The 16,502-nt window shown below is 42.9% G+C and overlaps 1 protein-coding gene across 3 annotated transcripts in view; it reads left to right on the top strand.

Annotated features, from left to right (window-relative positions):
• Positions 1 to 422: 422 nt before the first annotated feature.
• Positions 423 to 16,502, top strand: part of WASHC2C (WASH complex subunit 2C) — a 67,554-nt gene continuing 51,474 nt past the window's right edge. For 2 of the 3 annotated variants that reach the window (XM_023761294.1, XM_023761292.1), the window contains exons 1-5: positions 424 to 568; positions 740 to 904; positions 9,232 to 9,294; positions 12,286 to 12,459; positions 15,555 to 15,648. In XM_023761294.1, the coding sequence (XP_023617062.1) occupies positions 875 to 904; positions 9,232 to 9,294; positions 12,286 to 12,459; positions 15,555 to 15,648 (361 nt within the window). In that variant the 5' untranslated portion in view covers positions 424 to 568; positions 740 to 874. Of the gene's footprint in view, positions 569 to 739; positions 905 to 9,231; positions 9,295 to 12,285; positions 12,460 to 15,554; positions 15,649 to 16,502 lie in introns of all 3 variants that reach the window. The other variant, XM_023761293.1, reaches the window with a different exon arrangement.

Genomic DNA, 16,502 nt, shown 5'->3' with positions numbered 1-16,502 from the left:
CAGACCTGGTCGCTGGCGGCCGACGCGCGCGTTAGAGGCGGGCCCCGGGGCGGCCGGGAGGGACCGCAGGGTAGGCGGCCGTATGGAGGGACGCCCGGCCCGCGAGCGGGAGGGCTGGACCCCGCTTCTCCCTGCACCCAGTCCGTCCCGCTGCCGCCGGTCTTAACCCCATGCCTCTCGCGCTCGGAAACCCACCCCGGCAGGGCCCAGGCGTCAAGAGAGGGCGGGCAGTGGGCCTAGCCCTTGGTGCTGCCCCTCGGACGTGGCCGGCCCGGCTTCTCCTGCTGAAGGGGCGGATGCCCGCCCTGACCCGGGACGGCGGTGGCACCGGTGCGCCGGCTCCTTGCTGGGCCGGACCGGACCGGGCGCTGGGCAGGCCAGTACCAGGTCATCCTTGAGTGGTTGGTTCTTCAGGCTCAGAACTGACTCCAGAGTCGCAGAGGAAAAAGTAGCGATTGGTTATTTTACCCTTTTTCCGTGACCCCTGTAGAATGACAACCAAAGAGGACTTTAAAATTCCTACAGAAAAGAAACAGCACGTGCCCACTGCCCGCTTGCCAGGGGTTTGGTGAGCTTTCTAAGTGCTTTTCGCTTCCACTTGGCCTTGGCCGGGACAAAACCGGCCTCTCTTGTACATGCCAGCGCGCACACAAGGGTGAAAGGGAATAGGTTTTTTATTTTGAGACAAAAAGTAGATGCATATAATATTGACACTTCTGTACGTTTATTTTTTGAATAGTTACTACAGTTTCTACAGGAATTTTCACAGCAGACTATCTCTAGGACCCATGAAATCAAGAAACAAGTGGACGGACTAATTCGGGAAACTAAAGCCACAGACTGTCGCCTGCATAACGTCTTCAATGACTTCCTTATGCTGTCTAACACCCAGTTCATTGAGAATGTGAGTTGCTTAGCTGCGTCAGACTTCTTTCTAAATGCTAATGCTTTCTGGAGTGGCAAGAGGTCTATTATTTCCTAAATTTTGAGGCAAGTGGTGGTTCTTGGTACTTTAAGCTTCTTTCTCTAGGACTAATGTCTTTTTTAAAAATTAATACATCTTTTTAAGCCTTTAAAAAATGTAATTATAAAATTTCCTCATATTGTAGCCTTTTCATCCTTTTTTAGTTTTGAGAGTGGTCCGCAGTTGTGCTGAATTGTGTGGCACTCAAGCCTTGTTTTGGCATATTCTGTAGAGAGGGCCATGCACCTGGTCTGATTGTCTGGGCCACCAGCATGTGACTATAGTTATAGAATGTTCCATTATGTTCAGATAAATTATATTAAAGGCGTGCATGTGTCCAGTTGGAATATTTTCAACTAACATTTTATTAATGATTGCTGAACCTATGACACAGAATCAACCCTAAACAGATTACTGAGCTGTACACCAGGTGTAATTTTATCTGTATATTTATTGAGTTTCTGTTAAGTGCTAGGTTTTTGTTTTTGAAGGTGTTTTTTTTTGTGTGTGTGTAATAGTTCTGCATTACTGTTCACTTCTTGGATTCCCTGTTTCCCATCCATCTGTCCATCGCCCTTAGTTCTTTATGTCTTCCCGTTTCAGCCTGCAGCCAGAATTTGTCTCTGGATGTGCCTGTTGCCACTGCCAACTTTAACTGCGTGTGATACCTGCTCTTTCCATTCATGGCAGAGCATGATGTTGAGAGTATGGCTAAAAGTATCTATAGGCTGATAATATATTTGGCAGTGATTTGGCTCTTTATATGGTTTCCTCAAATCCTGACATAACTCTAGTTTGCGTGATGGTGCCATTTGGTTTCATGCTTTATTAGAAAGATATTCAAAGTCAGTTCTGGGTTTTAGTAATTAACCTTTGGCACGGACAAGGTTGCAAACTGCATTATGAATTAGTGAAACTGAGGAGCATTCAGGCCTTTGTAGGGCAAGAGAAATCAGTACTGTTAGTACAGGCTCCAGGGACGACTCTGAAGGAGGAGAAGTGCTAATTAACAGTGCTTCAGTGTTACCAGAAAGGAACGTGATTCTTCATTATTAGTTTGTTAATTTGGGAATTATGTTCTGAAACATTAATTGACCTAGTTAATAACTTCTTTTTTGGGGGGGTGTGGGGTAAGTTAATGACTTCTTTAGTAGCATTTCCCAAGATTATAATTTTACATTTATTTTATTTTATTTTTTTAAAATTAAATCTTTATTGGTCAGATTATTACAGTTGTTCCTCTTCCCCCCCCCCCATAGCTCCCCTCCACCCAGTTCCCACCCCACTCTCTGACCTTACCGCCCCCACTGTCCTCATCCATAGGCGTACGATTTTTGTCCAGTCTCTTCCTGCACCCCCCACACGCCTTTCCCCCTGAGAATTGTCAGTCCACTCCCTTTCTATGCCCCTGATTCTATTATATTCACCAGTTTATTCTGTTCATCAGATTTTTTATTCACTTGATTTTTAGATTCACTTGTTGATAGATATGTACTTGTTCATACTTTTTATCTTTACCTTTTTCTTCCTCTTCTTGAATAACTTTCAGCATTTCATATAATACTGGTTTGGTGGTGATGAACTCTTTTAGCTTTTTCTTATCTGTGAAACTCTTTATCTGACCTTCAATTCTGAATGATAGCTTCGCTGGGTAAAGTAATCTTGGTTGTAGATTCTTGCTATTCATCACTTTGAATATTTCTTGCCACTCCCTTCTGGCCTGCATAGTTTGTGTTGAGAAATCAGCTGACAATCTTATGGGTACTCCCTTGTAGGTAACTAACTGTTTTTCTCTTGCTGCTTTTAAGATTCTCTCTGTGTCTTTTGCTCTTAGCATTTTAATTATTATGTGTCTTGGTGTGGTCCTCTTTGGATTCCTTTTGTTTGGGGTTCTCTGCGCTTCCTGGACTTGTAAGTCTATTTCTTTCACCAGGTAGGGGAAGTTTTCTGTCATTATTTCTTCAAATAGGTTTTCAATATCTGCTCTCTCTCTTCTTCTGGCACCCCTATAATTCGGATGTTGGTACGCTTGAAGTTGTCCCAGAGGCTCCTTACACTATCTTCATATTTTTGGATTCTTTTTTCTTTTTGTTTTTCCGGTTGGGTGTTTTTTGCTTCTTTGTACTTCAAATCTTTGACTTGATTCTTGCGATCCTCTAGTCTGCTATTGGGAGTCTGTATAATATTCTTTATTTCAGTTAGTGTATGCTTAATTTCTAGTTGATCCTTTTTCATATCCTTGAGGGTCTCACTAGATTTATTGAGGGTCTCACTAAATTTATTGGCGGTTTCTAGAAAATTCTTGAAAAACCTTATAAGTGTGGTTTTGAACTCTATATCCAGTAGTTTGCTTTCCTCCATTTCTGTCATTTGTGACCTGTTTCTTTGTCTACGCAATTTGGCTGCTTCCCTGTGTTGATAGGGTGGCTTTGTGTGGTAGGTGTCCTATAGGGCCCAGTGGCTCAGCCTCCCCAATGACCTGAGGTGAACACTCTTGGTGCACCCCTTTGTGGGCTGTGTGCACAGTCTTGTTGTAGTTAAAGCCTTGATTGTAGTTGGTATCACTGGGAGGAATTGACCTCCAGGCCAATTGGCTGTGAGAATCAGCTGTGTCTATGGTGGGAGAACTTCTGTGCTAGAGACACTCTTATGGGGCAAGATTTGCTTCAGTGGAGCTTTGGTGCTCACTGAGTCTGCCCCCTGAGTGTGTCCCTTTTGGATCTGAGGAGTTGTAATCTGGATGGTCCCACTCTGACCACTGGGTACACTGGCTCTTGGATCTCTAAGGAGGTGCTAATTTAGCCTCTGCCTGAGGCTACCCAGCAGGAGCTATGGAGAGATCTGCAGATTCCTCCTCTTTGTTTGGGATTTGGAGGTGCCCAGATGAGGCCCAGCTGTGAAGCAATGCAAGCTGCTGGGGGCCTTGGGCCTTCTTTTGGATGTTCTGGGTCTCTCTGACCCAGCTGCAGTTTGTTAGGTAATTTTAGATTGCAAAGGGCCAGGCCATTCATATGCAAAAGCCTCTGTGCGCAGCTTGGGTGGGGTGGGGTCTCAGGGGATCAACAGGGCAGAGCAAACAGCTATGGCTGATCCTCAGTCCTGCCCTAAGAGGCCCTGGGTCTCAGTGTCCCACGGTAATCGGTAATCGCTGCAAGCACCTCTGAGAGAAAGCTGCCCTCGAGTTCCGCCCGCTGCCAGACAGTCCAGTTTCTCTCCGTATGAGTCTGGGTCCCCAGAGACTCGCCCAGAACTGGAGTTCAGAGCAGTCTGGAGCTTGAGACTCCCTCCCGATTGAAAAAGACAATCGTGTCCTCAGTTGCCAGCCCTTTCCGCATGCACTTCCGTACCTCTGCACTTTATTTCCGCAGCTCCTCTGAGTCTCAGTGTGCTTTTCTCTTTCCTTCTAGTTGTAGAATTTCCACTCAGCCAGCCTTCCTGTGGTTCTGGATGATGTCTGTTCTGTCTTTTAGTTGTATTTTTGAAGTTGTTGTGCGAGGCAGCAATTTCAGGTGTTTACCTATGCCGCCATCTTGGTTTCTCCAATTTTACATTTATTGATATGCAGTTCCTCTACTGAATCAAGCCCCATATTTTTGCAGAATGTTTTATTCCTTGGGCCTAGCACAGACCTGATATGTAGAGACTCAGGGAATATTTAAGTAAGTGAATGAGAGAACACATCATGAAAAGGACCGGCACTGTGTATAGCCTGTTCAGAAATCCCCTGCCCCTGGTCCCCTTTTCTCCAGTTCCCCATCTTCACCTTTTACCTTCTCCCCATATGAGGAAAAGGTCCTTTGAGTGAAAATACCCAAGATATTTTAAAATCTGGGCCTGACTAACTGATTTGAAAATGATCAAGACACACGTGAACCTGTGAGCTCCACCTGGTAGGATGAAGGAAGGTAGCATTGGTTATCTGATGTGTCTAGTGACCAAAGGTGCACAGTCTTGGTTACTCTAAAATTTCCCATGGGTTTTATGTATTTGCTGGTTGGTTTCTGAGATGTCATGTTTGGCTTTCCGCTGAGGCTGTTGATGTCTTGGGAGGTAGCTTTTAATGACAGGCAAGAAAAAGGTAGGATGATGGTGCTGTTCAGACTTCAGCATGAACCTCAACCTTTTAGGGAAGATGTTCTCACGATTTGAATTCTGAAGCTGCCATGTCTTAAAGTCTCAATTTTAAGAATTACTTACTTGCCGGGGCTGGTGTGGCTCAGTTGATTGGAGTGTTGTCCAGTACACCAGAAGGTGGCGGGTTTGAGTCTTGGTCAGGACACATACCCAGGTTGTCAAGTACGGGAGGCAACAGATAGATGTTTCTCTCTCTTTCTCTCTCCCTTCCTCTTTAAAAAGTCAGTTTCAAAAATTAATTTTTTTTTTTTGGTATGTGAAAATTACTTCCCAATTTTCTTTATAGAACAATTAGAAAAAGGATATGGAAACTGAAGAAGCATCTGCAACTTTGTCAGCTAGAGCAGAGCCGCTCAGCATTTGGTATATATCCCAAATTCATTTCCCATACAGACATTGGGCTTTAAGTTTTCTTTTCTTTCTTGTTTTTTTTTTAAAAAATATATTTTATTGATTTTTTTACAGAGAGGAAGGGAGAGAGATAGAGAGTTAGAAACATCGATGAGAGAGAAACATCGACCAGCTGCCTCCTGCACATCTCCCACTGGGGATGTGCCCGCAACCCAGGTACATGCCCTTGACCGGAATCGAACCCGGGACCCTTCAGTCCGCAGGCCGACGCTCTATCCACTGAGCCAAACTGGTTTCGGCTTCTTTCTTGTTATAAAAGTAAAGAACACTTATTGTAGAAGAGGTTGGCATAAATAAAAAATACTAAAGTGTAAAAAATTTTAAAAAATCAACTATAATTTTGCCACTCCAATGAACAAACCATGGAACATTTGGCATATTTCTTTCTACTCTTTTTATTTTTAACTCTAACCTTTTCTAGATTACCCTGTTCGTGTGTGTGTGTGTGTGTGTGTGTGTGTGTGTGTTTGCAAACTTCATTTTTCTTAATTTTAATTTATTATAAGCATTTTAACACATCTGTAGGGCTTGTGTGAACTTTATTTTTCTTATTCTAGAACAATAGGTCATAATTTATTTCATAAGCCTTCAAAATCAAAATTTTTAGTGAAGTGCTTCATATGCCTAGAAAAGAACAGATAACCACAGATGCTAACTATATGCACCATCCTGCATTAACAGATTTTAATATTTTTCCATATTTGATTCAAATGCACCAACTTCCCATTTTTTCCCTTAACTTTAAACATTTTAGGTGAGGGCTTTTGTATCTCTGCCTTTCGTTCTTACGTGGAAAATACATATGTGTGAATGTGTATGAATGCATACGTGTAGTATGAGGTAGGGATCTCATCTTGTTTTTTTTCTATGTGGTTGACCTCACTGATTTATGTCTATTAATGCATGTGTGTGCATATGTGTTTATGTGAAAATAAAATCAGGCTTACATGTAATTCTGGCCTCTGTCTTTTATTACGTTTATCTGCTATATGCTAGTATCACAATCTTAAATACCATAGATTTCTAATGTCTTAATAGGGCAAGTCCCCAGGACTTCTTTTTGTTTTTTTTTATCCTCACCCGAGGATATTTTTCCATTGATTTTTAGAGAGAGTGGAAGAGAGAGGGAAAGACCGAGAGAAATATCGATGTGAGAGAAACACATCGATTGGTTTCCTTCTGCATATGCCCTGACCAGGGCCTGGGCCAGGGAGGAGCCTGCAACCAAGGTACGTGCCCTTGACCAGAATTGAACCCCGGACCCTTTGGTCCACAGGCTGACGCTCTATCCACTGAGCCAAACTGGCTAGGGCCCCATGGCTTTTTTTGATTCAGAATTTTCATGGTTATCCTTGGCTTTTTACTCTCCTATGTGAACTTGAGAATTACCTTGCTAAGTTCCACAGAAAATCCTATTAGTATTTTGATTGGAGTTGCTTAGAATTACAAATTTGATGTTTGAGAATTGATCTGGACATTTAAAAACAACGTCTTATCAGATTGGCAGATATCTTTTTTCTTTTAATATCTTCTTACTGATTTTAGAGAGAGGAAGGGAGAGGGATAGAGAGATAGAAACATCATCAGTTGGCTGCCTCCTGCAGGCCTGCTACTTAGGATCGAGCCCTGGGAATGGAACCGTGACCTCTTGGTTCCTAGGTGGACACTCATCCACTAAGCCGCACCAGCCAGGCTTGGCAGATATCTTAAAAAGACAGATAACATCTGCTGGAAAAGGGTTGGGAAATGAGCACTTGAATATATTATTGGTGATAGTGTGAGTAGTCACAGATTTGTGGATAGTACTTTGGAAGGAGCTGCTAAGATTAAAAAACAATTTTGTACTTGGACTTGGCAACCCTATTTTGGAAAACCTATAGAAATAAAAGGGCCAGGGACTAAGAATATATGTGTGCATATGTTTATAGCAGTTTGTTTACAAGGCCAAAAACTGGAAATCTCCTTTATGTTCACCTATAGGGAGCTGTCGAATTGTGGTTGAGTTCATACCATAGAATATTATGCAGATATTACGAAGATTGAGTCAAATGTATGTGCATTGACCCAGAAAGTGGCTTATGGGAACATTAAGTGAAAAAGTGGGGCAGAGAACTAAGTATAGTACGAGTGGATGCTTATTTAAAACAAGGAAGGATGGGAGGACTCTGAATATGTTTGAATGTCTGTCTGCATTTGTTTAGGAGCCACAGGAAACAGAATAGCACCACATTTAAACTGGTTATTCCAAGGGGTAGGTTGGAGGTAGGGAAGAAAATATTTTTAAATATATCTCTTTTCCATATTTATTTATTTATATAATTTTATTAATTTCAGAGAGGAAGAGAAAGAGAAACATCAATAATCAAAGAGAACCATTGATTGGCTGCCTCTTACAACCCCTACTGGGGATTGAGCCCACAACCTGGCATGTCCCCTGACTGCAAATTGAACCGTGACCTCCTGGTTCATAGGTTAACACTCAACCATTGAGCCACACCGGCTGGGCTCCATGTATCTGTATATTGATGTTTTAATTTTAATTGAGATACAATTCACATTCCATAAAATTCACTTTTTTAGTAAGTGTGCAAGTCAGTAGGTTTTGGTACATTGACAAAGTTTTGTAACTATTACCAGTATCTAATTCCAGCACATTTTCATCACCCCACTGCTTGTAACAGCTTGTTTTACTTTGGGAGTTTATAAGACAACTAGAGGCCCGGTGCATGAAATTAATGCACTGGGGAGGGGAGGGAGGGATCCTTCAGCCTTGCCTACGCCCTCTCACAGGCCCTGGGGATCGGGCCTAAGCCAGCAATCAGACATCCCTCTTGCAGTCCGGGACCCCTTACTCCTTACCGCCCGCCTCCAGTGTAGGCAGGAGAGGCTCCCGCCACTGCCTCTGCGCTCGCCAGCCATGAGTCCAGCTTCTGGCTGAGCGGCTCTACCCCTGTGGGAGCATACTGACCACCAGAGGGCAGCTCCTGTGTTGAGTGTCTGCCCTCTGGTGGTCTGTGCGCATCATAGCGACAGGTCGTTCCGCTGTTAGGGTCAATTTGCATATTATCCTTTTATTATATAGGATAAATACTGTAAAAATAGAGGAAATCACAGTGAGTTGCTGGAGTCATGGCTCTGTTTTGGGGAAGAGGCCTTTGTGTACATGCCCATGGGCCAGTCAAATTCCTAGCCTGCAGGTAAACAATTTGTGGGTGGCATGGCTTGTCTGTTTTCATATAAATAGGACAATAAAATTGACCAGCTATTTGAAGCAACAGAATGATAATAACTTTTACCTTTGCCATTTCTATTGCTCAAAATGTTAAAGCTCATGTTACCTAGTAGATATGTCTGCCGGTTGACATTCTCAATAGCCTCACATTTGAGTTACCTGTATCATTGCCCCGTCAACACTAAGTGTTAGGTTAAGCAAAAAGGTGTGAAAACTGGCATCTTACGGTTTTTGTGACTCTGGTCAACAATGACATTGAGCTTGGTTTCAGTCGGCTAGTCAATTGTATCTTTTTTTAAAGTTTAGTTTTGGTGAATTGATCTTTGCTTTTTTGTCCTTGACTAGTAGCTTCAGCCATTTAATGATAATTTTTTCCTTGTGTTTATTGTATATTGAATTAATCCTTTTTATTGTATATTGAGTTCTTTCATTGTGATTTATTCCAAATGATGTTTTAACCATTTAAAAATGAACTTGCTTCCATGTTTAGCGTGTATACGATGAAGAAGTGGAGGAGCCGGTTCTCAAGGCTGAGGCAGAAAAAGCAGAACAGGTACTTGCATGACTCAATCTTCCATGGAGTTGCTGGCTTAGAGATGAAAGTAGTGGAGACTTGTAAGGTGGCCGGTCGGGGGTGGATATTGGGGAAGTGGGGAAGGCTGCTCCTGTCAGGCCAACAATTGAAGTCTTTTATTTCAGAAATTTAGTATGTTAAAAAATACATAGTAAAGTTCCAGCATTCCAGCTTAAAATGGAGCCCAGTTCAGCAGAGATTTTCTGTCAAGGGCCAGTTAGTAAATATTTTAGGTTTTGCTGGCCTCATTGGTCTCTGCCTCTTTTTTTGTCTCTTTTCTTTTCATTCTTCTATTCCCTTTCTGTCCTCCCCTTAAAAAATATAAAAACCATTTTTACATTGAGGGCTACCCAGGAACAGGCCAGAGGCTGGGCTGTATATTGTAAGTTCTTTGAAGACTGTTTACCTGTCCTGTCAAGATGACTCCTTTGATTCTTACTCCTGCCAGTGAAAAACAACGGGGAGGTGATGCGGGATTAGTCCACACGGGCGCCTCCTAAGTGCTGCGGCATGTGGGTGAACGCGCATTAACTCGGGGAGATTGCAGGGAGCTCGTGACTAGGAGAAAGGCTCTGCCTTTAGGAGGTTACAGTCTTAGCTGGGGTGACAGGAGGTAGCATGTCAGAGCTGCGTGACTGCTGCTTCAGAAGTTCGGATGCAAAAGAGCTCACCAAGGATGAGATGTTAGCTGGCTGAGAAAAGAAAAGCCAGGTTTTAGGACCATTTCAGCAAGAAAGAATGCCAAGCTAAGGTTCTAAGTTAGGGAGTGTAGCTGGTATTTTGTGGACTCTTAGTGGAAAATACTGGAGGTCAGAAAGGAGGAAGGAAAGGTGGGGGCGGGTGGATGCTGGAGGGCTTCATAAGCCCCCTGGCTTCCTGTGTTCTTCCCGGGTCCTCACGTCATTGCCAAAGCCTAGACGCTAGCGCTCTGACAGAAGTTGTACCCTTCTCCTCCCACTCAGGAAAGCACAGTGCAGTGTGACCAAGTTTGTTATAGGAGGCGTTTTGAATCAGCTCTAACTTATTTAGAAAATATAGATCATTTTCTGCTTTATCAGTAACTGTGACTTGTAGCATATGAAACTGTTGGACGGGGAAAGGATATTAGAAACCAGCTACAGTTCTCAGCCTTGTTTTAAATAAACAAGCCTTTACTAGTACTACTCGTAATAGAACTGTTTTTAATAGTACTCAAGGATTTGCTAACTCTTTAAATGCAATAGTATCCAGTTCCACCAAGACAGGGCTCAATTTTAAAGTGAAGGTATTCACTGAACTGTTTTTTTTTTAATTGATTTTTTACAGAGAGGAAGGGAGAGGGATAGAGAGTTAGAAACATCGATGAGAGAGAAACATCGATCAGCTGCCTCCTGCACACTCCCTGCTGGGGATGTGCCCGCAACCAAGGTACATGTCCTTGACCGGAATCGAACCTGGGACCCTTCAGTCCACAGGACGACGCTCTATCCATTGAGCCAAACCAGTTTGGGCTCAGTGAACTATTTTTAATTTTATTTTTTTGTTAAGCGTCACCTACGGATATTTTTTCCCATTGATTTTTTTAGAGAGAGTGGTAGTGTGGGGGAGAGGGAGAGAAACATCGATGTAAGAGAGACACATTGATTGGTTGCCTCCTGACTAGGCTAGGGATCGAACCTGCAAGCCAGGTATGTGCCCTTGACTGGGAATCAAACCCAAGATCCTTTGGTGCATGGGCCGTTGCTCTAACCACTTAGAACACTGGCCAGCGACACTATATTTATGTCACAAACATGTGTTCACACCCTTAGTACAGAGTTAACCATTTACTAGCACCAAGCATACCAGAGTGGAAGAAAGGTGCAGCCAAAACAAAAAGCTAAATCAGAAACACTTCCATATTTAGATCAAAATGTCAGTTCTCATAGGGTTTTCCCTTTGACCCTCAAAACAATGCTGTATGGTTTGGTTCTTTCTCTAATTATGTATCATCTTCTAGAATATTTGTGAAGAGGGGAAATGACACTGCATTTTTCCCCCCAATATTTCTCAAAATTGGTGACATAGTTGAGTGTATGAGGGAATGGTCATTGGGAGCTGCTACTGTAGGAAATGAAGACTGAACTGTTTTCAGCAGGTTGGTGCTTTACACAGACTTCAGGGCGGGTTGGGGAGCTGGTTCTAGGATGAGAAACAGGGTAAATGAGAGACAAAACTGACCCTCTTGGGGTTTGAAACAAATTTATTAAAGTAACTGCATTTGTCCAGTTATTATTATTGTTATTTTTAAATATATTTTTATTGATTTCAGAGAAAGGGAGAGGGAGAGATGGAAACATCATTGATGAGAGAGAATCATTGATGGACTGCCTCCTCACGCCCCCTACTGTGGGATGGAGCCCACAACTCAGGCAAGTGCCCTGACCAGGAGTCCAACCTCTACCTCCTGGTTCATACCTTGACGCTCAACCACTGAGCCACTCTGGCTGGGCATTATTCTTATTTTTAATTGTCATTGAAAAATGACACCTCTGGGTGGAGTATTTTCTTCCAGGTCTTTACTCCTAAATTGTCCAAAGGACCATTGACCAAGGTTAGTAGGATGCAGTTACGGTGAAGCTAAGTCTAGGCCCTTCACTCCTCTAGTACCAGGGAAGCGAAGTGCCATTAACTGTTAGTGTGCTTTCACCTAACTTGTCTTGCTGAACCATCACACAGTAGGGCTTTTGTTTTCATAGGTGATGAATCTGGAGCCCTGAGGCCTTAGGTACTTCGATCCCTGTCCTAAAAGTGACAAACTTGAGATTTAAAACTTACTCCGAAGTCAGTGTCAAGACATTTCTCAGAATCTGCCTTTTGGTAGCATTACGTCAGCCTTTCGAATGAAGATTTTTTTGGAGCATGAGTCTAGGCTTTAGAGAACATTCGTACTGTTTTATTATGATGGAATCACTATATTGAAGATCCACGCTGAACAGTATTTTTTTGTAGGAGAAGACCCGGGAACAGAAAGAAATAGATCTGATTCCTAAAGTTCGGGAGGCTGTGAACTACGGTTTACAAGTATTGGACAGTGCATTTGAGCAACTAGATATTAAAGCAGGAAACTCAGACTCTGAAGAAGATGATGCTAATGACCGGGTGGAGCTGATCCTCGAACCAAAGGTAAAGACATGCAGTTCAAATACTTATTGTTGCACCTGTTGTGTTTTGGATACTTGAGCAAGTGAGCATGTGACTCAGCGTTCTTATATCGACTCCATCAGGAAAACTTGCTTTACAAGAGCATTGATTGAGCACTTACCTGCGTACAAGGCAGCATGCCACATTAGGGGATACAAAGTTTCAGGGCATGGTTCCTCTTCGCAGGATCCTTATTACAGCATTACCAGACTGTCGGGGAGAGGAGACATTTATGAGAGTCACCATCATAAGTGCCGTGAGAGAGAACTGATTTCTACGCTGGGAAAGTTAGGGTAAAGAAGAGACTTGAATTGTGTTTTGAAGAATGAGAAGAAGGCTCATGAAAGGTAGAGATTGTTGTGATCCTGAATTCTGTAGCTTGTGCTAAGGGAGACTGCAGAACGTGTTGAAGGCATTTGGGTTGTTTTCAGATTTTGGCCATTGTGGATAAAACTGCACGCTCATGAGCAGACTGTTAGCCCAATAGGTGTTTAGTGCTTTGCCATTACTTCCTCTGAGATTGTCAAAGGAGACAACTGGGCAATATCAGAAGGCTCAAGTAAACACAAAAAGTTGCTATATTGCTTTTGAGAGTCCTTGTGACATGCAAGTGTCTTACGAATTGAAAGGCTGCAAAACAAAACTCTACTCTTGTCATTCATTTAGCTGCACTTTTCTCTTTCAGTTTGAGCTTAGTGTCATACCAAGTCAGGGCTGATTCTTGCTTTCTTACTGTCGGGATTTAGAAGTTAGCAGTGGACCCTGGGAAATGTATTCCCTAACCACACTATTAGTTCCAAGTCCCACACAGGAGGACCTGGGAAGGCCTCCTAAGTCAGCAAACAGTGTGCCCAATTATCACTTTCTTTTTTAAAATTTTTATTTTTAATTTCAGAGAGGAAGGGAGAGGGGGAGAGAGAGAAAAACATCAGTGATGAGAGAGAATCATTGATCGGCTGCCTCCTGCACGCCCCCTACTGGGGATTAAACCCGCAACCCGTGCTTATGCCCTTGACCAGAATTGAACCCGGGACCTTTCAGTCCACAGGCTGACGCTCTATCCACTGACCCAAACTGGCTAGGGCCCAATTATCACTTTCTTTTCTTTGCACTGAATTGATTGCTGTTGTATCTTTACCCTTTATGTTAATCTTCCTAAACTCTTCGTTGTGTGAAGCATCAGAACTATTCTTTCTCCCTCATCCCTGGGTCTTTCCATAGGGAAGGATGTCATGGCCAACGGCCATGCCTCTCAGAGGACAAGCCAGCTTTTCCTCCTGCAGTGGAGATGTGAGGTTGTCCTAGGGGTGGAGTGCCTTCTTGTCCTTAAATTGTTAATGTGTGTGGTGGGTGGGTCTCCAGCATATATTATCATGTACACTGTCTCCTTCATTTCATTCTGACGTTTTATCATCTGGTCTTATTTTACTGGCTTCACTTTTCTGAGTTATACAGAGTGTATAATATCTGGGGGATATTATTATTCTCTTTTAAGTTTTTTTTTCTCCCAGATAGGTTCACATCCATCTTAGACATATGTTCATTATGTTGACTATAGATATTTGCATACTTGTTGTTCTTTTTTTCCCTCTAGCCATGCTTCATGTGCTCTCCCCCAGCCTTCTCCTTGGCTCTCTGATGCAGTGTGAAGGAGGCCTCGAGTCCCTTTGTGCCTTGTTTGTGACCTGTTTGTCCATACTTCCTGCCTAAAACTGGGACATACCTACCTACCTTCTCATCCTATATAATAAAAGCCCAATATGCTAAATGTCTAGTCGTCCATTCAGCCAATCAAAGCATAATATGCTAATGATATGCTGAGGCCACTCAGCTGCTCGCAATGATGTGCACTGAACACCAGGGGGCAGATAGTAGACCAGTAGGTTAGCTTGCTGCTGGGGTCTGGCCGATTGGGACTGAGCAAGATGGGCCGGACATGCCCTGGAGCCCTCCCACGGTCTCTCCCTGGCTGGCCAACCTCCCATGTCCCTCCCTGGCTCCAGTAGTGCACTGGTGGAATCCGTTGGCCTGGCCTGCGCCCTCTCGCAATCCAAGACCCCTCGGGGGATGTTGGAGAGTTAGTTTCAGCCCAATCCCGCAGGCTAGGTTGAGGGACCCCACTGGTGCACGAATTTGTGCACCAGGCCTCTAGTAGTCATTGAAAACCATTTGGGTGATTTCCTTGGTGTGCTTCTCTCCAGATTTAGGGCTCTTATTGAGGATTCTCAAGATCGATTGGTTGAGCCCTAGCTGGTTTGGCTCAGTGGATAGACCATTGGCCTGCGGACTGGAGGGTCCCAGGTTTGATTCTGGTTGAGGGCACATGCCTGGGTTGCAGGCTTGATCCCCAGTAGGGGGGGAGCAGCTGATCAAGGATTCTCTCTCATCATTGATGTTTCTATCTATCTTCCTCTTCCTTCTTCTCTGAAATCAATAAAAACAAAAGGTTGATTTTTTGCTTACCAATGCTGCTTTTTTTGTTGCTGCTGTTAATCCTCACCCAAGGATATTTTTTCATTGATTTTTTTTTTTTTAGAGCAGCGGTTCTCAACCTGTCGGTCGCGACCCCTTTGGGGGTCGAACGACCCTTTCACAAGGGTCGCCTAAGACCATCGGAAAACACATATATAATTACATATTGTTTTTGTGATTAATCACTATGCTTTAATTATGTTCAATTTGTAACAACGAAAATATATCCTGCATATCAGATATTTACATTACGATTCATAACAGTAGCAACATTACAGTTATGAAGTAGCAACGAAAATAATTTTATGGTTGGGGGTCACCACAACATGAGGAACTGTATTAAAGGGTTGCAGCATTAGGAAGGTTGAGAACCACTGGTTTAGAGAGAGAGTGGAAAGGAGAGAGAGAAACATTAATGTGAGAGAGACACATCGATTGGTTGCCTCCCGCACACACCCAACCAGGGTTGGGGATTGAACCTGCAACCCAGGTACATACCTTTGACCGGGCATCAAACCCGTGACCCTTCAGTGCGCAGAATGGTACTCTAACCACTGAGCAACCGGTCAGGGCTTTAATGACTTATTTTCTATTATTTTTCACAGGATCTGTACATTGATCGTCCTTTACCTTATTTAATTGGGTCAAAGCTGTTCATGGAGCAAGAAGACGTAGGTCTTGGAGAACTATCCAGTGAAGGTATTCTTTGCACCAAATACTTTAGTAACTTTTAACATTTCTATCATTTTATTTTAAAATAATTTCAAACTTTACGTTAATGTTGTAAGAATAGTACCAGAACCCTCACATATCACATAGCTTTACCAGTTGTTAACATTTTGCCACATTTGTTTTGTCTTTCTCTATGTATATACATACTATTTTTTTCTGAACCTGTTTGAGAGACAGCAAGCAGACATTATCGCTATCACTTCTGAATATTTCTGTGTATATTTTCTAAGAACAGGACATTCTCTTATACAGCCACACTATCATGAGCAAAGTCAGGACATTTCAGTGGACATAATACTATTAGCTAATCCTTGGTCACGTGCAAGTTTTGCTAGTTGTCCCCATGATGTCCTCTATGTCACTTCTTTCCTCTGATTTGGATCCAGGGTTGCTCGCTGCATTTAGTTGTTAAAAAAAAAACCATGACATCTTTGAAGAGTACAGGCTAGTTTTTTTCTTTATTTTTCATAATTTTTTTGTAATTAATAAGTATCTTGTGGGGAGATACTTTGAGGCTATATAAATATTTCATTCCTCACTATAAGATACTTTTAATTCCAGTTAATGGTATAGCTAGTTTTTTTGTTTTGTTTTTTTAAAATATATTTTATTGATTTTTTACAGAGAGGAAGGGAGAGGGATAGAGTGTTAGAAACATCGATGAGAGAGAAACATTGATCAGCTGCCTCCTGCACACCTCCTACTGGGGATGTGCCCACAACCAAGGTACATGCCCTTGACCAGAATCGAACCTGGGACCTTTCAGTCCGCAGGCTGATGCTCTTTCCACTGCGCCAAACCGGTTAGGGCAGTATAGCTAG

The sequence above is a fragment of the Myotis lucifugus genome, unplaced genomic scaffold, assembly GCF_000147115.1.
Source record: "Myotis lucifugus unplaced genomic scaffold, Myoluc2.0 scaffold_206, whole genome shotgun sequence".
NCBI lineage: Eukaryota > Metazoa > Chordata > Mammalia > Chiroptera > Vespertilionidae > Myotis > Myotis lucifugus.
Note: the sequence above shows the minus strand (reverse complement) of the source record. Positions and strands in the feature narration are given on the sequence as shown.